This window comes from Podarcis erhardii, assembly GCF_964252035.2.
Source record: "Podarcis erhardii genome assembly, chromosome: 8".
In the NCBI taxonomy this organism is placed as follows: Eukaryota; Metazoa; Chordata; class Lepidosauria; order Squamata; family Lacertidae; genus Podarcis; species Podarcis erhardii.
In genome coordinates this window covers 25,251,974-25,277,921 of record NC_138499.1, presented here as the reverse complement: position 1 = coordinate 25,277,921, position 25,948 = coordinate 25,251,974, and the positions used below count along the sequence as shown (strand labels likewise).

Here is a 25,948-nt window from a genome sequence, read left to right as displayed (position 1 = left end):
GATGTTTTCGCTGGTGCTCTCCCACTGAGCTATGCCTCCTCCAGAATTGCAATGCCTTCCTAACCATGTCTACTCGGAAGTACTATTGAATTCAGAGGAACCTAGGAAGCAGCCTTCTACTGAGTCAGAACTTTGGTCCTGCTGGCTCAGTATTGTCTACATTGATTAGCAGCTCTCTGGGGCATTCAGTCTTTCCCAACCCTACCTGGAGATGCTGGGGATTGAACCTGGGACCTTCTGCAGATGCCTTTCCACTGAGCTCCACCTTTAGGTAAAGGTAAAGGGACCCCTGACCATTAGGTCCAGTCGTGGCCGACTCTGGGGTTGCGGCGCTCATCTCGCTTTATTGGCCGAGGGAGCCAGTGTACAGCTTCCAGGTCATGTGGCCAGCATGACTAAGCCGCTTCTGGCGAACCAGAGCAACAAACAGAAACACCATTTACCTTCCCGCCAGAGTGGTACCTATTTATCTACTTGCACTTTGACGTGCTTTCGAACTTCTAGGTGGGCAGGAGCTCGGACTGAGCAACGGGAGCTCACTCCGTCGCAGGGATTCGAACCGCCGACCTGATCGGCAAGTCCTAGGCTCTGTGGTTTAACCCACAGCGCCACCCGCGTCTCCTGAGCTCCACCTTTACTCACAGATAAATGCAGTTAGGATTGCAGCCTAAGACTTGACAATCAGCTTAATTTTCAAATAATGCTAGAGTTTGTGTTTAATGAAAACTGTTCCAGAAATGATTTTTCTCTTATAAGCCTAACTTGGACATCAAGCTTTAAATATATGCACAGATCGAACAACCACGTTGCCAGCCTGCTTCTGTTTAAGCAGCTGCAGAATCTGCATTCACATCTTTGTGAAAATAGTTTGCATAGACTTTTCTCTGCAACAAAGCAGCATTCCCCACCCAAAGCTCATGCTTTATACTACATGACCCTTTTCACTATTCACTATTCACCCTTGACACTTTCACTATTAATGAAACTTCCTAAGGATTGGTTACTTTATCAACACCATTTTTCATATTTGCTGCTTTATTGAACTTTATATCCCCCCCAATGGTCTTCCACTGTTGTGAGATGCTGAATGAACATTCCTCCTGTTTCTTGAAGCATCTTGTCTTTGTTAAAGGATAGTGTTTCTTCATTTCATTAAGCTTATAAGAGTTTCTTAGTACTGAATGAAAAGAATTGTAGGTATTTCAGGAATCTAGGAATAGCTATTTCATAATAAAGGACTTAAAAGGAAGGGTTTTCTCTCTCTTTATACTCTGATCGCCCGCTTTCAAAAAACAGAGAAAAACTCCCCCCTTCTAAGATACAGCACGGAGCTCTTACTATTCCGTGCTAACATTTGATATTCTGGTTTTAGAAGCTCTAAAGCTTATTGTCTTCACTGAGAGGTTGAAATAGTAGAAATGCATTTATTTATTTTTGTCTGCCATAACCCTTTGCAGACTTCAGATTAACTTTGGAGAAGTTCAGTTTAACATGAAGTGGTTGCCTTTTTTTGTACTGTTGCAAAGTACTGGAATTCTAATTGAAGGTGCATGTTGTGCTATATAGATAAGATGTAAAATGGGGATGACACTTGCAGCTTTACCTAAAACCATAGATAAACCATATAAAATGTTCCTTTAAACAGACTAGTAAGATTAATGTCTTGACTTCTTCAAAGTGCTCCAGATAAGAAATTATACAAATTATTGCATCAAAATGTGACTGATTTCGCAGAAATCTCTTATGCTGATGTATTGAACCAGAGAGCAGACATTATTATTGGTATTAGTATTATTTGTAAACCACCCTATACTCGTAGGTCTCAGGGTGGTTCACAACACAAAGTTACAGTATACAAAGCACAAAATACAGAATAAAAATAATCAAAACATAAAGACAGTAAAACATGGCTTTTCACTTGGCGAGCTAACGCCTTCTCCCGCTCCTATCATCCTCCAGAGAACTCCATATGGCTTTTCACTGCTGATTCTTGCACCACCCATATCTTCTGTGACCATCAGTTGTCCATTTGGCGAAAGGATCTCATCTCTTAAGTGAACCTTTCCACATTTCCATGCTAGTCTGTTTTTCTTCTCCTCACCCTGGCAGAGGAAGTGCGCTGAGACCTACACATGGAGTTGGTACTTCCAGGAGGCCAGAAAAGACATTTCCTATCACTGCCCTTCCCAACATTTCCCTTTTGCTCCTTTCAGCCTCCTCTGGAAAAGGTTCCCATCCCTGACTTAGATACTACAGGGTTATTTTTGTTTGTAGGTACAGAAGTCTCCCTGTGTTAATAATAATAATAAAAAAATACTAAAAAATCCCACAGGTGTGTATTGGTTCATATGCAGTGACAAACTATGGCTTGCATTAGGTGCTGGACTGCCATACAAACTATAGCTGGTGTATTCCCCCTTTGCCCCTCACCTTCCCCGAGAATTTCCAGGTGTTGTCCCAACAGTGGCCTCTGAGTGCAGAAGAACATCCTACTCTGTGCTTTTAGAGGTGGGATGGATGTCCAAACCACAATTGGCCAAACTTTACAGTTTACAAACAGTTTACAGTTACAGTTTACAAACTATCTTCTAACATTATTGGTTTCAGATCCTGGTTTGGTAACCTCTCAGAAACCACAGATTTTTTCAGTTTATCAAATGGTGTAAGCTCAGACAGTGTGGTTTGGCATTAGATCAACGTCATGAGTAAAAAGGCTACTGATGTTATACAAATCGTTCATAGCAGTGGCAGAGCACAACTTGTAAACATGGCAAGACGTTCAATAAGCGGCGAGTGCTGTTCAAAAGTTGAGGTTTTTTGTTTTTTGCAAGTATCTTCATTTGTACTTCTCCAAACTTGTTTTGTCAGTCTTGCAACAACAACAACAAAATCAACAAAAGTTGCTAACCTGTAAGATTCCCATTGGCTTGGAGGAAGGGAGCAGGGCAGTGATTGTCACTGATCTCCCTGCAAGCACCTGAAAATCTGCACTGCAGGGTTGGTGGATTCTAATGAGCAACATGAGAGTAGCACTAAGAGTTGCAGGGAGAGGGAGAAATCAGCCACAAAATAATCACCTCTCCTGGTGCTTGGTTCACTTTGGTTCTCTCACAAACATTAATGAAACCAGTTACAGATAGGTAGCCGTGTTGGTCTGCCATAGTCAAAACAAAATAAAAAAATTCCTTCCAGTAGCACCTTAAAGACCAACTATCTGAAGAAGTGTGCATGCACACGAAAGCTCATACCTAGAACTAACTTAGTTGGTCTTTAAGGTGCTACTGGAAGGATTTTTTAAATTTTGTTTTGATTAATGAAACCAGTTTTATTGAAAACTTAAAATATAAATACTGTATTAAAAAGGGAGGAAATCCCAGAAATCACACTTATTTCAAAGAAAACAAATTTCAGCACAACTTGAAATGTGATCAAATCAACCCTTTCTTTTCCCTTTACATTCATATCAAAGCAGTTTGTAAAATAAATAAATTGTTCCATAGGACACAGGAGACAGAATATACTGAAGGGGGAACAATCTTCAATTCAGGGAACAAAGCATTCAAAGAAAGGAAAATTGGGACTACTCTTAGTAGTACATCGTTAATAGCTCAGTAGTGCAATTTGCTCTTTTATTTTTTAGAAAGGAACTGCAGTGAGAATCTTGTTTCCTGTAAATAGCTGCTTTGGTCCTTCTGTGAGATTATTTTTTGTTTTGGGCAGCCTCCTTGCTTAAACAACTTTTTGAAAATAATTTGAATGAACAACCCTGGAGCTCTTGCAACACCAATGAGTTATTTGATTGGAACATTGTCCCTGAGTAGGACATTCATAGCAACAGTCAACAGAGAATACACAAAAAAGTGGTGGGTTGAGAAATGATTCCAGATGTGGGTGATGAGATCCTTTTTTCCATGCTTTGATCCAACGCTAATTGTTAACTAAGTTGGACATCTCTGTGTCTGTCTGTGTGTCTGTTTGTCTCTCTCTTTCTCTCTGTATGTATGTACTTTCACTGCAGCTCTGTTAAGTGTCAGTGTGCTACACAATTGAATTAGTCACAGCTATTCTGCGTCCGGTCAAACAGCCAGCAATATTATTCGTCTTAGAAGTTCTATTGTTGCTTCTAATGGTGCCTTCTCCCCTCAGCAACGTAGGAGCCCATTCCACTTTGTTGGTGAACCACATAATCCAGCACTACTTAACTATAGCATTACATATGAAACAGATTTGTAATTGATGGTTACATGATAGCTATAATATAATTTTACATTCTGATGGGTTTGTATTTTTAGGTACTACTTGTGTCAGCATCGGCTACAGAGAGTTTCTCTCTTTCCGCCCCCCCCCCCAGCCTTATACATTGATCACCAAGGGTGTTACTATGTACTTAAAATACTCAGGACACAGGTCTCTGTCACAAATTTCTTATACATATGGATACAGATTTAGGCCCCTCATCAAATTACGATTGTCAGTGGCTACTGTCCTAATGGCACTCCACACATTTTGCAGCATATCTTGCCGTCCTGTAAGCAAAATTCTGTTTTTAAATGTTTTAAAAGGAAGGGGGAAAGCAGGAGGTGTGGCGCCCAATGCAGAAAAACCTAGAAGACATAGTTCCATTTTAAATGTCTGTGTTGGTCTTCAATTTTCAGCTTTGGGGTGGGGGCTGGGGTGAGAGGGACTGCCATTATCAAGTTCCCGGCTTCTCACCTTTTGCGTTTTAAGTTCTAACAAATATAAATTACCTGGCAGTGTCATGATCGAGACGTTAAGGGGAAGAAGAGGGCATAAACAGCTTAAATGCTTTAAATTATAGAAGCACAGCAAGATGAATGTTGTTTTCTCTTCAGAGCCAGTGATATGATTAGAAAATTAGAACGTTTGTTTGCTAACTGCCAACTCTTGCATGCCTTGTGCGATAAGCATTGCACCTGAGAGTAGCAAGGCTTAAATGTTTAAGCATTTCGCTTTTGAAGTGTAGTGAGTTAGTGTTCTACTTAGAAACGGCTCTGTTTTGCTTTGGTGGCACAGGATAGATTCTTGGTACTCTTTCAGTTGCTTACATTGCATGAAGACCAGGCCTGGGAAGGAGTTCAACATAGGCAAGTCTCCTATCACTAAGTATTTGGTAAAACTGGAAAGCTGGATCTGCTGACTATATGATGATTCAGTAACCAAGCATGTTAGAACCCAGTTTTGCATATATAGTCAAGCGTCACTATCACATGTGACTTTCTCCTGGCCTTAGTAAGAATGAGCCTGCCATGTAGGTCAGGGATGGGGAACATGGAGCCCTCCAGATAGGAAACTACATGACCGACTACATAATCTATTGATGACCCAGGCTGTGATTTATGGAAGTTGAAGTCCAACAGTATCTGGACTGCCACAGAGGTTCCTTTATCCAAGGCATCTCTTTCAGTGTCCAATCCAACTTGAAAAACTTAACAAAGAAGAACTCTGTGTGATCTCAGACTAGAACAACAGATCTCTTAATGCCATTAGCTATGTTTGTAATATATGTAACTGTGGTTATAGAAATAAAGGTGAATTTCTATAGCTGTTTTCTGTGGCATTTTAGAAACATTCACAGAAACATCAGATGTAGATACTGAATTCAGTGTGATAGATGATATCCCCCCCCCCACACACACACATGGGTGGCGCTGTGGCCTAAACCACTGAGCCTTGGGCTTGCCGATCAAAAGGTTGGCAGTTCAAATCCCTGTGACGGAGTGTGCTCCCGTAGCTCGGTCCCAGCTCCTGCCAACCTAGCAGTTCGAAAGCACGCCAAAAAGTGCAAGTAGATTAATAGGTACCGCTCCGGCAGGAAGGTAAACGGCGTTTCCGTCTGCTGCTCTGGTGTTGGTGTTCTGTTGCGCCAGAAGCGGCTTAGTCATGCTGGCCACATGACCCAGAAAAACTGTCTGCAAAAAAAAAAAAAGGGAAAAAAGAAATTGAAGGCTATGAGAACCTTCATGTAGAATTGGAGGGGAAATGCTTTGACATTTTTATAAGCTTAATAGAAGTTGTGTTGTTTTGTGACATCTGTAATAGACACTGATTTTCAAAAGTGCTTTTCAAAAGTAATTCAATTCATTAGCTATGCAATTGTCTGCTTTTCTTCAGAATATATAACTGCTAAACATGCTGCATCTCTTACACTTGTTTCTCCATGTATTTTTCCATCAGCTGGAAAGGTTTGACAGTGGTGGATTTGTTTTTATATATGTATGTATGTATTTTTGCAGAACCTTCCCCACTCCATCTCCAGTGCCTATTGATTAGCAACTGCTTGCATAAGTGCCCGGGGTTGTTTGAGAAAAGAACAAACTGTGTGCTTTAAAAAACAACATTCTTTGGTGTGAGCTTCTGCAAGTTTCCAGGGGGGCTGCTTTGCAATTTGACCACTTGGAGAGATTGCAATTAATTGCTGCTAGGCTGGGGCAGTGAGGCAAGAGGGAAGGTTGTGATGTGAAGAGTTATCGGCATGCATGCCAGCAAGGTTACCCTGACAGCTTTAATCATTCAATTGCATTCTCTGGAGCTGGAAACGAAGGTCCTCTGAAAGGTAGAAAATGGATCTGAGAGACAAAAGACAGAGAAATGCTTCCTTAGCCTTTAATAGCAATTAATTACAGGGAAATGCATTCATAAGAGGTTTGTTTGTTTGTTTGTTTGTTTGTTTGTTTGTGAGGAAAGGCTGTTGTCCTCAATGGTACCAGCATCTCACTGCATGAAAAGGATTAAGTTTGGCACCTGGGTCTTCATTAACAGATCATTCTCTGAATTTACCTTTATGTGTAAAACACAGGCTGATGTTACAGTGGCTGAAAAATGCACACCCACATTTTGAACAATAATGGAGAATTAGCCGTGCATGCTTCCTTCTATTTGGGACTGAGACTGATGACTGTGCTTTTCTTTCTTTTTTTTTTTTTTCTTTGTAAAACATGCAGAATTGCTATGCTAATTGAGGTAAATCCATCTGTGGTTTGGCTGGCTGGCTGCCTGCCTGCCTGCCTTACTGTTGCTACAGTTAGAAGAACAGCTTATCTATTTAAAAACTTAAACGTGGAGTGGCACTTCAGGGTTTGAACTGGAGATAGCTTCTCAGAAGCAGCTATTCTGACGTCTTCAGAGCTGAGTGCTCCCACTCCATCCACGTTGGAGGCTGAGCTGAGAGCATAATAAATACGGTGGCAGCAAAAGACCCCAGTCTTCATATCCAGGATTAGGTTGTTGCTTTTCACAGTGAAGCTGAATTCCCCCCCATCTTTTTTGAATTCTGATGTTGGTTATATTGTGCAGATGGGAGTCTTTGTTTAGATTTCCAGAAATGCATGCTGTGCCTCAAATGCCTAGGCATGTACCAGATATAGTAGACAACTCAAAGGATGAAGGGTGTTTGATTATTATTTTGTTTGGTGGTGGGATTTAAGCAATTAAAATTGTGCTACTTAACAAGGTAAAACACACAACAAGAAATGGTTTAGGAATGGAATTTAGCTGCCTCAATAATAAAATAATAAAATTCAGTGCCTATATTTATTTTTATTTTTATTAAATTTCTATACCGCCCTTCCTCCAAGGATCACAGGAAAAGGAGTGTTTTTAATAAAACTGTTACTTCTACATGACAGGAGGTGGCTTCCAGAGATGGTACTGCTTGGATATCTACCGTATTTTTCGCTCCATAAGACGCACATTTTTCCTCTTAAAATCTAAGGGGAAATGTCTGTGTGTCTTATGGAGCGAATGTGTGGTCCCTGGGACTGGGGGGGGGGACCCGAGCGTAGCCTTGCCGCTGTTCCCCGACATGCGCTTTGGGGCTGGCAGTGGGGGAAAGCCTAGCTTCCCCCACTGCCAGCCCCACAAGCTCGGGGAGCAGCGGTAAGGCTGCTCCTTTTGCCTCTCCTTTTGCTTCAGCGAAAGGAACCTGAAGCCTCCGGAGCGCAGCGGGAACTCCCGCCACGCTCCGGAGGCTTCGGGTTGCCTTCACTGAAGGCGAAGGCAATGTGGGAGAGGGAGAGTTGCGCAGCGCCCCTTCAGCGAAGCGGGAGGAGAAATGGAAGGGGCTCCGTTTCTCCTGCCGTTTCGCTGAAGGGGCGCTGCGCAGAGAGGGGGAGATTTTTTTTGTTCTCCCCCTCTAAAACAAGGTGTGTCCTATGGTTGGGTGCGTCCTATAGAGCAAAAAATACGGTAATTGCTGGTGGAGCCTTTAGCAGGGGATTAGACAAATTAATGGAGTGCTAATGACCATTAGTCATGAGGGCAATATGGAACTGAAGAATACCAGTTGCTGAGGAGCAACACCATGGAATGATTAGTGCTTTTGGAAATTGCTTGTGGGTATCCCAGAGACATCTGGCTCTCCACTGTGGGGAACTGGATAGTGGACTAGATGGTTTGATCAAGCAGTGTTCTTCTTTTGTTCTCCTGGGAAAATCTGCTTGCGTGCTTGAGATTTCTCTGCTTCGAACTGTAATCAAGAACTTTCTCTATGTTGCTTGCATGTGCACATTTAAAACAGGGATGGGGAAAACTGGCCTTTCCTGATGTTATTGGACTCCAGATCCTCTTAGCCCCACCTAGCGTAACCTAGGATGGTGGGTGTTTTCCAAGAACATCTGGAGTATCCCACCTCTGGTTTAAAGAATAAGAAAGAAATACTAGGTTTACGATTGCACTGTAATCCAAATGCTAGAGCATGAGACTCTTAATCTCATGGTCGTGGGTTCGATCCCCACATTGCGCAAAAGATTCCTACATTTGGCATGGTTTGGGACCAGTTGAATTCTACAGTTCTGTTATTCAAATTGTATATGGCTAAACCGGTTAATATGTCTCCGTAGGAACCTATTCCTGTTTAAGAATCTTTCTCTTTTGTGTGCAACAGAGACAATTTCCTGTAATTTCAGTTATCTGGGTCTTTCCGTACTCTCAGTGGCTGAAGACAGTCAAGCCAGTTCTTTCCTTTCTTTCTTTTAATCTGCAATGAAAGTTCAGAGCCTCCAGCTATGTTTCTTTTTTATTATTTTATTATATATACACACAGAGAGTTGGGAAGAAATTCTTCATTAGATACAAAGAGCGTGAATAATCTTTCTGGCATCTACTCTGAATGTTATAGTAACTGCACTGGTAAGCCAAGCAAGGCTGCAGTCCAGAGCACAGTTTTCATCTCCAAGGCTGCGCTCTCATTGCCACAGGCAGATGCCAGAGTTTGGAATCAACTGCAGATGCACATTACAAATGCTGACTTAGTATTGTTTCGTGCTTACATAAGGAAGATCTGCAAATGTCCTTCAATACTATAAAGCATTTTTATATAAGCCGTGTGTCATTTTAAATTACAATAAACCCTCCTGTCTGGGGGGGGGGGGACTAAAACAAGGTGTCCTGTTGAGTTCAGCACAGCAGTGCACTGCAAAACCCCACATTCGTTGTCATTGCAGCTAGAGTTATTCAAACAGAACTTCATAGGCCATATTGCCCCTTTGCAGTGTTGGCAGGGAGATTGACTGAGTAACGAGGCTCTGCGCAGGCAGGCAGACCACAGAAAGAGGCATTCCAAAATCTTCCCCTCTGGGTATTGTTAAACTCCAGCTCCCATCTGCCCCAGACTCCATGGTCAATAGCCAGGGATGATGGGAGTTGTAGTCCCAAACATCTGGAGAAAACTGGATTGTACTAAGACTTCTGATGCTACTGGCTTTATCCCCCATTTCACATATTCTGGACCTAGACTAAAGCTTTATATATGTGGGCATGGACTTGTACATAATAATAGAGCAGGGTAGCTCTCTGTGTTAAAACGTCTTCTGCTCCTTGAGTTGCAGCCCTACAAGCGAACTTGGCCACTTTTATTTTTTTTTAAGGGATGTGTGTTTCTTTGAAAGTATCCACAGAGAAGCTCTCTTGTTTCCTCTGGGTCAATAAAACTTCCTCCTTGTTGCTTTCTGCCGTAGCTTTGCTGAAATAAGATATCACTATGGAGTCCTGCGAAATAAGTTTGTATCTATTCCATTGCCTTGTCAAGAGAGAAAATGTCTTTGAGCACCATGAGATTCACTAAGCCTCTTTAGCCAAAGGGCATCACTCATCCTCCATTAGAGCAGAGAAGTTTTTTTAGTGCGGGCAAGAGCTCTGTTGTGTCAGGCACCATCTAAAACACATTAACAGATGCAACTCATGTCTTAAAGACCTCTGCAATCTCCCTCCCTCTCTCTCCCCTAGGTTCATTTGGGTACCAGGAAAAGCATGGGAGCGGAAGCAATGAATTTTTAACTTGCTTTCTGAGGACCATTCAGCACCCTCAGAGGAGCGGTTTTTTTCAGGCAGATGTTTTGGGTTGTTCTCTTCCCCTCCTGTCTCACTTATTGGAAAGAGTGCTAGGCAGAGCACACAGAATCTGGAGCCAAATTCTTAGTAGGAAACCATCCATTGTGGAAGGTTTGGAGAGGCCAAGACACATGCTAACTAACAGAAGGACGATGAGGCTCATTGTTTAGAGATGTACATACTTCAGTGCAGTCTTCTAAACATTGGAGGCTGATGCCTATTGGAATTACTGGGGTGGAAGGCAGGGAGGCCAACAGTAGGTGGAGCCAGAGCCAAAGTCTGGCAGAAGCCACTAATTCTAGTTTTGTCCCATCCTCCTCCTTGGTAAGCTCTGTAATGGTAACACTGACATTATGGAGAAGGAAGCAAGTAGACAGAGCTACTTCCTGGTCTGGTCGTAAGTAAAAAGACAGGTGAGGACCTGCTGACGTTGGTTGAGCAGTTCCCCATTTGCGTTAGTGGACCAGCCTCCACTACTTCTAAATAGATCCTGCTAGAAACCAGGTTTTATCAGCATTCATTCATTAAATTTTATATATTATTTCATACGTATGTGTGTATGGAACGCTAAAGCCCCAAATCAAGAGATTATCCTTAAAAATACATGTCGTGGCATACAGTTACTGTTTAGGTAGCAGGAATTGACTTTGAGAATCATGGTGGACCAGTGAGAAAGCAAATTGGATTGGATTTGGTAGGCACAGTTTTATTATTATTATTATTATTATTATTATTATTATTATTATTATTATTATTATTATTTTAAGAGGGCCCCTTCCTTTGGTGATTTTGTATTGTACTTGATAAGCCTTTACCTCACTCTGAACTGACTCTGTTTGACCTTCATGACCTAATTACATAGCAAAATGAGGCTGGCTATGTAATGGTGTGATGTCACGGATTCAGGAAGGAATTGCATCACCGTGTAGCCAATTTAGACAGGATATGCCATGTTGCGGCATCATGACAGTCACCGCACGCTCCCTGATTGGGTGGCACTGCCAATGTGACTAACCGGGGGGGGGGGGATAGGATTTTGTAAGTTAAAATTAAAAAGCCGCATAAGGAGCAGATAAGAGGAAACAATGGCAGAGAACAATGGCAGAGTTATTTTTAAAAAATAACTTATTGACTTTATACCAATTTTAAACAGTGGTGACTTTTTGACACAGACGCCTGAGTATTCTAATCCTAATAAGGATTGTGTGAATTTCTCTAGCTTCTTTCACGGAACTAGGCTCCCTAGTAAAACAAAACAGCTATGTGTCTCTGAAACATAATATATACCTTTACAGTATGTTGACCCACCGTGGGGTTTATTCCACGGTCAGTACACACAGTGGTGGTTTTTTGGTTAAAAATAAATAAATTGAGGTGCTCATATCATATGTTGATAAAAGTGCCTTTGGTGACAGTAAAATAATGGTTCCCGTGGGCAGCAAATGAAGAGGTGGCAGCACTCTGAGAGCACACATACGATGCCACCTTTAAACTATATAAGGCTGCCTGCTGAAGATTTGAAAGGCGCATGAGTGCTATGCCACTGATTATGTAGCCCTAAAGGAATCAGTGGTTCTGCAGTATAAGTGCTTCCTACACTTGCTTATCATAGTCTTTCCCCAGCTGTTATGAAATGGTGATTGGGATGCTTTTATTTAGATACACATGCAAGATGAACCAGGGGCAGAGGGTGGGTGGCACTCTGATACACCTATTCCCTTCTCCCTTTATATCTGTGGTCAGAGAAGATGCCTTTACCTTGACTGTGGGTCTGGGGTGACACCATTTCTGTAAAACTACTTTAATTTTTTAATTTTGTTGATGACTTGTAAACAGCTAACAACTCCCAGATGTGCAATCTAAACTCAGCACATATTTGAGAGGGGAAGCAACCTGTATTTAGTGCTTAGTGGACATTAATCTGCTTCGCATCCCCTAGATTTAGATTTATTCCTGTTTATTCAGTAACCAGGCTGGGCTCCAATGATCATTGGCTTGTAATATGTGAAGAATTTAGGTCAGAGGATTTTCCAGCATTATACTCTTAAGAATATCAATGTAAGTGGGATAATAATTGATGGATGGGAATGCAATCCCTGTCTGAGTGTACTGAACAGAGTTTCTGTGGCTCTTGCACGGGGCCTGTGCTCACTGCCCGACGCTAAAATAATACACAGTAAGCCTGCAACTTACACGAGGGTTATGTTCCGGAGACCGCACCTCAAGCAAAAATAGCATGTAGACGCAATGGTGGGTGGGATTGCTGAAGTCTCTCTCCCCCCCCCCCGAATCCCACCTCCTTTTAAGTATTTTTGCCATGCACGTTCAGCTGAATGCACACAATGAAATGCATGTAGATTGCGATCTAACAGTTCACACATAGGTGGGAGTAAGTTCCTCTGATCCCAGTGGGAACTTATTTATAGTAGGCATGCATAGAATATTGCTCATAAGTTCTTGCCTGGATCTTTGATGTTTAATAAACTTTAGTCCATCATGTTGTTTTATGTGTTAAAATATGAAAGTCCATTTCCAGTGATCAAGAGCTGCTGCTTATTCTGACTTGACCGGGGAGCACTAGCCAGTATTTCTCAGTTTTTGTCCCTTTTCTCATTTTTTAAAAAACCATTTTTTCTTGCACAAGTGCATGTTCAAGTTGCCTATATGAGATTCCACCTAAACTGCCTGTCAACCTCCTGTTTCAGCTTGTAATATATGAAGGGGCCTGCTGGTTTTTAAATGATTCAAAGTTAATAACTGGGAGCTTTGTCAGTTCATTTTGAGGGAGTAAGTATAATACCTTTGCCTATCAGAAAGTATGTGTTTGACTGCTGATCTTGTCATTGGTTGTGTTTATGCTATTTTTAGTGAGGTGGTGTTGGGTGTGAATTTGTTGGCTGCCCTGGAATGAGATCTGAAAAATGAGTGATAGGCTCTCTACCCTTGGTCCTCAGTAACTGGAAGCGGCAAACATAAATATTTCCCGAAAACAGTTTGGGAATAACTCACTTTATACTGAGCTCTGTTATAACTGCAATTAGATCCTGTGGTACCATTATAATAGTATCTGGAGCACTATGGGGACAGATCATTCCATCACTAACCCTGGAGCATCCAAATCCCTATATCCTTGAGCCCCCAAATTATCTCCACTAACTAACCCACCTTGGAGCTGCCAACACTCATTCTTGCAGCTGCTTACCTGGTTCTTGTTTGGATACTGGATTGAATGAGAGACATCTCTCTCCTGGAGTATTGTTGTAACAGCAGCCCAAAGGTTGGTAGCCCTGGGAAATGTTATTTTCCCATGGCTACTTATCTTCAGAAAAAACAGGGGGAGGAAGCAGTTTAGCTGAAAAGAGATTTTGGGAGTCATAATGCTTGCCTTTTATTTAATGCAAACATAACAAGTCCTTGTGTTTCATATTTCAAGCCAAGAAAGTACAGACTTTGACAACATGTCTAATAAGATCAGTTTAAATTAATAAATCTTGGCTAATGGAAACAGGAGGACATAGCCTCCATGTTTACCTCATCTTTCGTTAAACCCAGTTCAACAATGGCCATGATATTCTTATGGCACTTGTTTTAACACTGTTTCCCACTACTATTTATTTTGACATTTGCTCCCTCCGTTCATTTAATGATATACTGGGATGAAATTAAATTAGAAGTTGTGCTTGTGTTTCATGAAACAAAGAACTAACCATGCATTTCGCCATCATTTCCAGAGAGCAGCATTGACCTCCGATAAAGACCTGTACCTTGACAACAGCTCCATTGAAGAAGCATCAGGAGTTTATCCAATTGACGACGATGATTATACTTCGGGTTCAGGCTCAGGTAAAGCAATGTTGCATAATAATAAATGTGTTAGGACCGGACATGGCCTTTGTCCTACAGTTCCATTGTACAGCACACACTTCACATGCAAAATGTGCCAGTTTCAATCCCTGGCTTCTTAAGAATGAAATAAAATCAGATAGCAAGCAATGGGAAGCAGAGTAGTCATTACTGGACTAGAAGAGTCTGACCATGTTCTCTTCCTGTGTTCCCTATGTTGGTCTCCACATGTTGGGTTGATACACTCAGGTCAGCTGATATGTGTGAAGCGGGCCCTTGATCAACAAGAACATGAAAAAACCTAATCTGAAAAAACCTAATCTGTAGAGTACAGAAAATTCAGTACAGTGGTACCTCTGGATATGAATGGGATCCGTTCCGGAGCCCCGTTCGCATCCAGAAGCAAATGTAACTAGCAAATGGCACGTCTGCGCACACGTGCGTCACTTTTCGCCGCTTCTGCGCATGCGCGTGATGTCATTTTGAGCGTCTGTGCAAGCCGCGAAACCCGGAAGTAACGCTCTCCATTACTTCCGGGTTGCTGCGAAGCGCAACTCGAACGTGCTCAACCCGAAGCACATTCAACCCGAGGTATGACTGTACAGGCATCTCCCAATTTATGTGGATGTTACGTTCCAAGGCACCATGCATTTAAGTGAAACTATGTATATTTGAAACACCCTTGAAAAAGCCTTCAAATACCCCCTTCCGCCCCTTTTGGTGACTTTTTGGGTCACTTTTGGGTTCGGCGCAATGCACGTGTACACAATCACACATATATTGGATGTGCCTAAAACAGTCGTTGCCTGTATGTTGACTACCTGCTGAATCTGTGATGCTGTTTATGATGAAGATTAGAATCCCCATGTTGTGTCTGTATCATTTAGTAGGATGACCTTGGTGACACGCTGAATTTAAAGGCCACGGAGAATGTTTGGGCAACAAAGACTTAATTGTGGCTCAGATGACACCAATTTTTGCCACAAGCAAGAGCATTGCATCTCATTAGCATATATCAGTTAAAGAGTATTTTTTATGGAGAGCATAATGTTGTTGATGGGCTTGGGGGGCGGGGCTACCTAGAGTGACGGAGATACTGAGTGTGTGGCAGGGAACAAACAGCTTTCAGTAGCTACCCCTTCCATGCTCCCACCTGGATTGTGAAATTTCATGTGCATTTCTATAGTTATACAGTAATCCTGAACTTTTCTGAAGCTTCCTGTTGGTTGAATTGTGCATTTATGTTTTCCGGAGTTGAGATATCCAGTTTTAAAGGCTGATATCCTGTTGGATTTATTACGTATAAATAAGGGATAAGACAAAAAATGGGATTTGGTTCTAGATTAGACACTGAGGAATTAAAAAAGTGGTTGCACCAGGCTGCTTAATTGATATAATTCTTTCCCCCTGCCCCAGTTGAATGTACTGAAGTAATGGAAAATTAAACTAAGGAAGCCAAATACTACCAAGCAAATCTCGATGAATTAAATCAGTTAGGTAGATAAAAGAAAATGTCACGAGTGTTTGGATTTCAGTGCAAAGTAGTTGCTACATAATCGGTCAGATAACTATCCGGTTATTTTTACAGCTAAATAAATTACACAGTAAATGTTTAGGACCTTTTTGATTAGCCAGCTGCTGAATAAGTAAGGGCTGGTCCCCACAAACACCAGATTAAATTCTTAAACTGTTCCTGGGAGGGGGGTGTCACATGCTTGAATGCTTTCCTATGACAGCAAACCCCCCTGCAGCTCAGGGACATGGGGAAATGTGGTTGGACACCAGCTCGCGTCAGCCCCAGCCAGTATGGTCAATGGTCAAATCTGGAGGGCCATGGGTTCCCCTTCACTGCTGTAGATAGGAAACCAGCATGTTGTGAAGAGTTCAAGTCATCTTACAACAGGGTTGTTGTAAGGACAAAATGGTTGGGGTGAGGGGAGAACTATATGCTACCCTGGAGCTCCTTGGAGGAGAAGCGCCAATATTTATTTTACATTTTACTGCGATGTTGATTTTTTTTAGAAAAGTGGTTTTTTTTTTAAAAAAATGTAAACAATCTTTAGGGCAGCACACAAATATTGGCAATAAACTAGAGCAGAGCGTTTCCATTCATATTCTTCTTATACTTCAGGGGCTGAAGAAGAAGAAGAAGGCGATAACACGCCAATAGTGGTGCCATCAAGAACTCTTCCAAAGATGCCACCAACTAGCGATGCTCCCAGAACTGAGAAAACCACGCTGAAAATGCAGACCAAGGTACCTACGCAAACAAAGGTGTGTGCAGGGGAGGAGCCTCTTGCTGGTTTTTAAAGCTGCCGTGATAATAATTTAACCTTAAATGCCATCTGATGTATGCTTTAAGAGGATTTACTAGGTTTAGTGCAAAGCTGTGGATTAACCATAAAGACAATTCCCTTGGATATCATATCAGTATATTAGGAGAAACACAGAGCTTTGGTCTTCTGTGCTTAAACGTGTGTATCCCTCCTCTATATCTGAGAATATATTGGATGCTACTCTCTCGTAGAAGGCGGCCGGTGCCCACAGTTTGGCAGGGTTCTTCCCCAGTGCTACATTTTCCTCCTTGAGCATCCTCAGGCTCCCCAATGTGTTAGTGCCTACAGCTAAAATGGGAAAGCTTGGTGACTAGTGTAGAATCCCCAGCCTTGCATTTTCTGCTGCTGTGCAAAGTAGCAAGGAGAAAGGGAGTGGGCAGGAGACTGTGCTTAAGCCTTGCTCTGCCCACTGCTTCCCCTCTTTTAACCCTTAACCCTATTCCAACCAGCTTCTTCCCCCCCCCTTTTTTTTTAGTGGGGAAGGGAGACAGGTGTGTAAGGAAAGCAAAGGTTAGGGTAGGGTTAAGTGCTACAAAGTTATGATTCTGAGTTGCATCATAAGAGATACTTTCAAAGGCCTGAAACTTGCAAAAAAAAACCATAGTGGAGAGTTTTTAGTAACTACCAAAGAGTAGGGCAAGCTGCTGTAGTTTCCTGCATCCAGGGCACCCAGTAAGCATCACCGAGGAGTTGGCTATTCCTCTTATGGACCGTGAATCCTATCAGAATGTGCTTGTTGCTTCCCTTACGAATTCTGACACTCAAAAGGGTTTTACACAGGGCCGCCAAAATACAAAATATCAAAAGGAACTGATGGCCGCTAAAAGCTTTGTTGTAGGGCTATTGGCACACTGGGCTTTGTACAGAGTTCCCTCGAATTAACAGTGGAAATGTTTTTGGGTGCGGCTTAAATTGTGGGGAATAGGCTCCTTGTTTTCAAATTATAGGAACAAGAGCATGGGAAGTTGCCTCTTACCAAGTTAGATCATTGGTCCACCTAGTTACAATATGCTTTCTACACCAACCTTATTTTCCAACTTGGTGTCCTCCAGCTGGGGCTGATAGGAGTTGTAGTCTAAAACAGCTGGATCACACCAGGTTGGGGAAGACTGGGATACACTAACTGGCAGTGGCTCCTCAGGTTTGAGAGAGGGGACTTTCCAACCTTACCTGGAGATGTTTGGGATTGAACCTGGGACCTTTCGTATACAAAGAACATGGTCTTCCACTGAGCTACAGGCCACATTATGTTACACAGTTAAAGGATATTTAAACTGAATTAGACTACATTCATTGCACCATGTAGCAACAAATCTATTTGATTTTACTCTTATTTCATAGGGGTAAGCAAATCTATATAAGCACACATTGATTTGTAGGAGTTATTTTGAGAAAGGGGTCTGAGGCTTCTAGTTAGAAATTTAGGAGACAAATTCTGCCCCCTCCCCCTTTCAGGTTCTCAAGAGAGTTGAGCTAAAGGTGTCAAGTGAATAGGAAATGTATATATTACAGAATTTGAATGCATAAAGGGTAATGGTTTCTGTTACTGCTGCTGCGGGTTGTTGTTTCTCCCTCTGAACTGACTCTGTGCCATCGTTTTCCCACATCTTGTGCTACAGTCACCTGAAGAGATTGATAAAAAGAGGATTCTCCAGCCTGACGCTGAAAACAAAAACGCTAAGAACGAACCAGGTGAAGACACCGATGTATTCACCCAAAAACACTCAGAAAACCTTTTCCAGAGAACAGAAGTATTGGCAGGTGGGTGCCATATGTTCATAAGCTGCAGAATAAGGAGCTTCCTGCTCTATTTTGAAGCCAAGGTATTCACTGTCTCTGCAGCTACTCACATAGCTGTTAGGAGTATTGGAGGACTGTTGCTTTGAGCACTTCCTTCCCACCCTGCGGTATGATGCAATCTCCCCACTTTTTTTCTCTTTTGCAACCCAGGAACTGTTTCCATTTTATTGCTCTTTTCCTCTCAATACATTGCTGCCCTTTCCTTAGCATCTCAATAATGTTTACACCAGGACATTCACCTCCTCCTCAAGGGATGAAAGAAAAAACAAATCTCTTTCACCTGAGGGGGTTTTTTTGCAAAGGGGATGGGGCTGCTAGAAGCATTTGAGCTTTGCGAATTCGGATACAAACGAACCCTAACCTGCACCTCACACAGACAAATGTGAGGATCTGAACACTGCCAGCCCTTTGGATTTCACACTTCCTCAAATTTTGCAATGCAGTTTTTGGTTCAAAGCATATAGAATTGTGTTTAATGGTGGCACGTGTTTTCAGATAATGTTCAGAAACGGGCATTTTGAGAGAATGTGTGTTGAAAATACATATTGAGCACCGTCCCTAGAACACCCCTTTCTTGGCCACTGGTGCACCAGCAGTGGAGGGGAAATGGCCGCAGTCCTTTCCACAAGAGGTGGATCTCCCTCCCAGAGGGTGGGCCTCTGAGCTACTCTCTCTGGGACCAGAGAGTTGCACCCTTCATGCCTTGCTTGTCTAGTTTGACTCCAGGGCTGCAATTCACACATGCTAGGAAGCAAATCCTTTTGCATTTTGCAGCCAAGTAAATATATTTTGGGCTGGGCTTGTCAAGCCTTCAGGAACGTTTTAGAACGTCCCTTCCAGAACCTTAACAGTTATTCGGCTATAAAATAATCTGGGTGGTTCTTAAGAACCTGGTTGGGTTATAAACACGATTTACATGTTTAAACTAAACTGAATTAAAATGTTACAATGGCAGTGCTCCAAGGGGCCATAGTTGGCAGTGCCAGAAGCAAAAGTAGGGGGAACAACATTTTTGTTAACCCTTTGTACAGTAGAATGGTTTCTTCGCACACTTGCACACTCCTCCCTATTCAGGCAAGCAAACTGCATTATTCAGGGATGCATTTCAGCCAAGCAGAACCCTCATGGAAACTGCAGAGCAGGACCAGTGAGGGGCGTGGCCAGGGAAGAGGAGGTGTGGCAAGGGTAGGAAACCTCTCCACTTGGTTCCCAGGCTTGAGACCTGTTGCTTTGAAATGCCATTTTGAAAGGTTGGGATACTCAGTAAATGATGGTGGTTGTTTTTTCTCTTGAGAGGGGACAACTTGGAGGCAATACACTGCTTCTGGTGAAACTGCTGTTCTTTTCCCTTCCATAGCTGTTATCGCCGGTGGAGTTATTGGTTTTCTCTTTGCAATCTTCCTTATCTTGCTTTTGGTATATCGCATGAGAAAGAAGGATGAAGGCAGCTACGACCTTGGAGAACGCAAACCATCCAGCGCTGCCTACCAGAAGGCACCTACTAAGGAGTTTTATGCATAAAACTCTTAACTTAAGTGTCTCTGTTTAAGAGATCACTGAACTTTTTAAATAAAGCTTTTTTTTTTTTTTTTTTTTTGCATAGAATAATGAAGAAACCTTTTTTTTTCATTAAAGAGCCTTTATGGCACCTTTATGATAAAAAAAAATCCCATTGTATTTAAAACTTTTCATGTATTCCTTTTAAGAAAATGTAAAGTAAAATCTTAACATTTTGCAGTGTTCTGTGAATAACAGTGGCAAAACATTATTTTATACAGCCATTGATGTTCACTGAATCATTTAAAAACTTTATGCATAAATGAAAATGATTGTTTTTATCCTATGGTTCAATGAAAGTTGTTTAATTTTTGTCAGCATGTCTGATTGATCTTACAAGTTAGTTTTTATTTCATTAATTTATCTGTTTCCAAAAAAATAAATAAACATAAAATGCCTTTTTGTAGTTGTCATGGTGCAATTTGTCTTCGGATAACTCAGATAATGGTAACTCTTAGTGTAAATGTATTTTTTCAGCTATGTAAACTTTAACCTCCACTTTGTATACATTTTAGTGTCAGAAAATCCATTTTACACCTTGCTTTGTTTCTCAGTGTTCCTGTAGCTTCATTGAAACTTACAGCAGCAAATTAATGTGTAAAATTGGACTATTACTGCAAACGATGTAGTCGTACCCGTACAAAAACAAATCTTCTTTATGGGAGATTTTGCAGTAAGCTACTGACAAGCCTATACAAACCCAAAGACTCTTAACAGTATTCCAAGATGTTGCTGCAAATTTCTATGGCCACTGTTGGTTAATTTTTTGCAATTTGAAGGTACGAGTAGGAATTGAAAAAGAATCCTTTTTTTTTAATTGTTCTTTAAAAAATGCATTTAAGTTGTAAACGTCTTTTAAAGCCTTTGAAGTGCCTATGATTCTATGTAACTTGTTGCAGACTGGTGTTAATGAGTATATAACAGTAAAGAGAGAGAGAGAGAGAGAAAAGAAAATGTTGGTATTTTATAAGCACAGACAATTCTAATGGTAACTTTTGTAGTCTTACATGGATAGACATAAATTGTAATTTGGGAACATAAACACTACTGAATAAATCATGTGGCCTAATACTGAAATATTTCATTGTGGACTTTATTTTGTTCTCTTTCGTATAATGGCGACTTCATGCGCCATGCTACTAATTGCATCTGTTATATGATAAAAGGATATGTTGGAAACAAAGGTCCCCAAAGGTTGCTAACAAGAGTTTCACGGGAGAAATAGCTCTGTTTATAGCCTCATTAAAATGAAAATGTACCTGCAGTTGTTAATTCTTTTCACATTGGTGAAATGTTAAGTACTAATCAATATGGGCTACTTCTTTAGTGCTCAAATTCACATGAATATAAAGTTTCAGTTCTCCATGTGCTCGAATGATTCCTCCCACCCATGCCTTGCCCTTGAAATAAGCAATATGGATATGTTTGCGTGCCTTGAAAAGTAACAGAATTATTCCATATCATTATCTCTGTGGTGGGGGTTGAGAATAGCTGGCCAGAACTGTATGTTCAGCGGCCACCATTTCTCCAAAGAAAAGGATGCAAGGAGAGGGAAGAAATAGCAGGTGGGAAGGGGAATGTTTGCATCCTTCCTTTTCTACAAAGGTGAGTCAGGAAACTAGACCCTCTCCTTTTGCCTGCTGGTGCTTCCCTGGAAATCTGTGCAACCACACAACTCTTTGCATGGGAGAAGTGGCCTCCAGGCGCCTGAGTCCCACTGAATGTGCTTTGGACATCATGCCAAATGTGGTGCTGCAGAGACCACACAGAAGTGCCACATCCTACACAGTCTGTATAAGATGGACAAGAACAAGGAGGCGTGATAGGGCTTAGGGAAGGGACAGTAAGGATGAGGAACTTGTGGCCCTCCAGATGCTGGGCCCCAGCTCCCAACAGTCCCCACCCATCATGGCCAATGGTCAGGGCAGGTGGGAGGATGTTTTCCATCAATATCTAGAGGTCTACCCTGTCCCCAATTCCAGGGGTAGGGAGAAGGTTAACCTGCAGTATATAGCACAGAACGGCTGAAGTTAATGTGCACCAAATAATGATGTTAGTCCTGATCATAGGTCTCAAATATGACAAGCTGGAATGGTGTTTGTTCTTTTTAAGGTGCATCCTATAGCAGAGAGACTGAATGCCGCAATAGCAAGGAGGAGCTTCAAAAACAGATTTAATAAGGAAGTGGAGCACTGCAGCCTTAAAACCTAAGTGCTTTGAGGTTCATGTGGAAGGTGGGTGACCAAGCCAACATATAGACTAGGAGAAGATAAAGAGAAGAGGGTATGTCAAAGAGGCAAGAGGGTTTCATGAGACGCAAAGATCTGACAGAAGAGGGGAGGATGTAACCTGAATAAGGAAGTCCAGTGAAGAGAAGAGTGCAGTAATCTGGGCAAGTGAAAAAACCAAAGCACCACACACACACAACCCCCCCCTATCTCTTTACAACTTGAACATTCAATGTAGGGCTTTGAGTCTCTCTGGATTGGCTTCTTTTGCTGGTACAGTGTGTAACAAATCATTGATGGAATAAAAGAGAAATAGTGTTGGATTTGTGCAGGACCATCCACACATTGTTCTGCTTTATTAGTTGTTCTGCAATGCTTTCCTGTTATTAACACGTTGTATTTTGCATCTGGAGTGGAATTCTTGCTCTATAGCACAACAAAAGCAGGATAGGGAAAAACAACCCCAGGACATGGGTGGTCTGAAAAGTTGCAAGGTTTTGGCAGCAAGCCAAGGAACATTCCCTGGTTGGAAATGAAGTGGTATGTACAATCTCAACTTTCTGCAGTCCCAAGCAGTATTGGAAGCATGATTGCGTAGAATCAGCTGGATACCGTCACGAGCGCAAATTAAAATGGATGCACAACAGAAAGGGTGCATGGAGGGGCATGATGTCCCTTGGAAGGGTGTGATATTAGGAACTCGTGAGGCAGGAGATTAAATTTCATTTTACTTTGCATAATGGAGTAGCTAGTCCAATAAAATCTCACCATTTGGCCTAGCAAATAACACTACGCTTGGTTGTTTGCAAGAGACCGAGTGGCAGCTTTCCTGCTATAGAAAATTATTTAATAAGTTTCTTGAAAGCTAACTGAAATACTTTCACGCTTCTTTTGATTTGCCATAAGCTGAGCCACTTGAAAATGGTGTTCAGCAAGTGTTCATTAATTGCACAAAATGTAGTGAAGCGAAGCTCATGAAACAACAGCTGCTGGAAATAACGGCACCAAGATGAAATTTTGGCAAAAAGCCTTTGCTACTACCCAAATGCCAACATTAATTCTACTATACCCAAACATAGCTATTTCATTTGCATGGTCTAATGTAAAGTATTCTGCATAATTCCAGGCTGTTTACAGGTTGAATAGGCCAAATATTAAATGGGGAATATTGCACAGTCAAAACTAAAGCATCTACTTCTGCAATCTACCCCCACCGCATTTGCAATGGGAGACGGGTAGACTGGATGAAGGGACAGCATCACTCTTCCTGTGCGGAATTCCCTCCTCCACCTGCTGAACAGGTGAGCAGAATAGCCAATGGAAACCCCAAAATGAGGCATTTGGGGTGTGGGTGGGGAAGAGCTAAACCAATCTGGGATCTGCTGCCCCTCTGACTGGCATGTGGAGCAGAACTGTGGATGCAGAAGTGGCCCCAACAGAAAGTGGCTGGGGTGCAAGGATAAGGGTTGCATCCTAAATATTCAACCTCCTGTTTTGAATTTTCAACTTTTTAATACTTCAAATAATGCAAAAGATGTCTTTTCCCAGTATGGACTATGCTTCTAAAGGCAATTTTACTGGAATGAATCTTCCCTGTGGGTTGGATCCAAAAGTGCCTTGTGCAAGCAGAGGGGTGATTCCTCTGGGCCCCATTCCATACCATTCCAGGAGTTCCACTGACCCATCAGCAGATTTTCAGGGTCAGAGGAAGGCATGCAGTGCTTCTCTAGAGCCAACCCTACATGTTTCCTACAGGCCAAGTTTTGTTGTCATGGTGAAGAAATTTATACTCTTGATCTTCAGTCTGCTTACTAGCAGACGCTTCACAACTCTGCTGCTAAAATACATATACAGTGGTACCTCGGGTTAAGTACTTAATGCGTTCCGGAGGTCTGTTCTTAACCTGAATCTGTTCTTAACCTGAAGCAGCACTTTAGCTAATGGGGCCTCCTGCTGCCGCTGCACCGCCAGAGCACGATTTCTGTTCTCATCCTGAAGCAAAGTTCTTAACCTGAAGCACTATTTCTGGGTTAGCGGAGTCTGTAACCTGAAGTGTATGTAACCTGAAGCGTATGTAACCTGAAGTACCACTGTAATTCCGGATCCAGAAAACTCTGTCATTTTGGTTCAATACTGTATCTAAAACGATGCATGAGGGGGGAAACTCCTTTGTGTGCTCTGTAAGTGATTCTTTGTAAGTGGGAGTGACTTTGTTAAGTGACTCAAGCCATTGTATAGATTAACTCAATAAATAAATTTAAATGGCAATAGTATGCCATAGAAAGGGCCCTACCCTGGATGAGGACTCTTGTCTATTAAATTGCCCCCCCCCCTCATTCTCTTTTCCCATGCCCAAGGCAGCAAACAGGATGAAAACAAATAATATTAAGATAAAAGCACATCAATAAAAACAGTGAAAGCCATCAGCACCGCATCACACTTTCTTGTCCCAATGAAGACAGCAGGATAGCAAAGAAACACAGAGTGTGGGGTCTCCACTGTACTGAGCGATACAATAGTCTTGTCTGGATTCAGTTTCAGGAAATTCTCTTGGATCTTGGGCCAAGCTGTGACTTTGAGTCAGAAGAAAGGACAAAACATGGTTGCCTTCTGTTCTTCCCACCCATCTTGCAGTGTAGTCATTGTTTTTTACTGGATCCAAGTAAGCTGACTGAAGCTGAATCAAGAGACAATTAAAATGATGATGAACCCACTGAATCTTTCAGGGAGCATGGATTAATTATTGTTCTTGCCAAAATGACAACAACTTAACTTTCCAAGTATAATTCTTGGTAGGCTTAAATTAATATTTAACCATTCTGCTCCTGTTGCTTATTACTTTCAAATTTGTTGCAGAGCTACGTAATTGAATAGAAAGTGGGTGGGCGATACAATAAAAGAACAAAGTACAGTTAAATTGAGGCAGTTTCCTGCGATGCAGAAAAACATATTGTTGGGTGGTTTTTAGATAGTAACACATATTGAACACGCCCTTCAGTGGACTGCTTGGTCATTTTCACATTGTATTTTTACAAAAGGGTTCTTATTACTTTCTGTGGTAGACTCTATATTTTATTACACATATGCTTCCAAATCAATGGCGTGCTCACTTTTTGAATAATGTGGACAGTTCCAATTGCTCATTCTCAAAAAGGATATTGTAAAGCTGGGGAAAGTTGCAGGAAAAGGGGAAACAAAATGATCAGGGGGCTGGAACAATTCCTCTGTGGGGAAAAGCTATAAATAAAACCTTTGAATGTTTTTATTTTAGCTGAAAAGATGACTAAAGCAGGGGGTTATAATAGGTCATACCATTATGCATGTTGTGAGGATTTTCTTTCTTTCTTGTCAGTCACAATACCAGACCTCAGGTCATCCAATCAAACAGATTGCAAACCAATTCAGGACAGACAAAATAAATAAATAAATAAATAAAATTTTAAAAATTGTCCAGTAGCACCTTAGAGACCAACTAAGTTTGTTCTGGGTATAAGCTTTCGTGTGCATGCACACTTCTTCAGATACCTTTTCTTCAGATACACTTTCTTCAGACAAAAGAAAGTACAGTGGTACCTCAGGTTATAGATGCTTCAGGTTACAGACTCCGCTAACCCAGAAATAGTACCTCGGATTAATAACTTTACCTCAAGATAAGAACAGAAATCGAGCGCCAGCGGCACGGCAGCAGTGGGAGGCCCCATTAGCTAAAGTGGTACCTCAGGTTAAGAACAGTTTCAGGTTAAGAACGGACCTCCAGAATAAATTAAGTTTGTAACCCGAGGTACCACTGTAATTCTTCACCAAACAACTAAGCTATGGACAGGGTTGGCCCAAAAC

At 41.8% G+C, this 25,948-nt stretch overlaps 1 protein-coding gene across 2 annotated transcripts in view; it reads left to right on the top strand.

The window, feature by feature from the left end:
• Positions 1-20,960, top strand: part of SDC2 (syndecan 2) — a 63,306-nt gene extending 42,346 nt beyond the window's left edge. The window contains exons 2-5 of one of the 2 annotated variants that reach the window (XM_081874818.1): positions 14,079-14,190; positions 16,322-16,464; positions 18,146-18,287; positions 19,684-20,960. In XM_081874818.1, coding sequence (XP_081730944.1) covers positions 14,079-14,190; positions 16,322-16,464; positions 18,146-18,287; positions 19,684-19,847 — 561 coding nt within the window. In that variant the 3' untranslated portion in view covers positions 19,848-20,960. The remainder of the gene's footprint in view (positions 1-14,078; positions 14,191-16,321; positions 16,465-18,145; positions 18,288-19,683) is intronic. The other variant, XM_081874817.1, reaches the window with a different exon arrangement.
• The last annotated feature ends 4,988 nt before the right edge of the window (positions 20,961-25,948 follow it).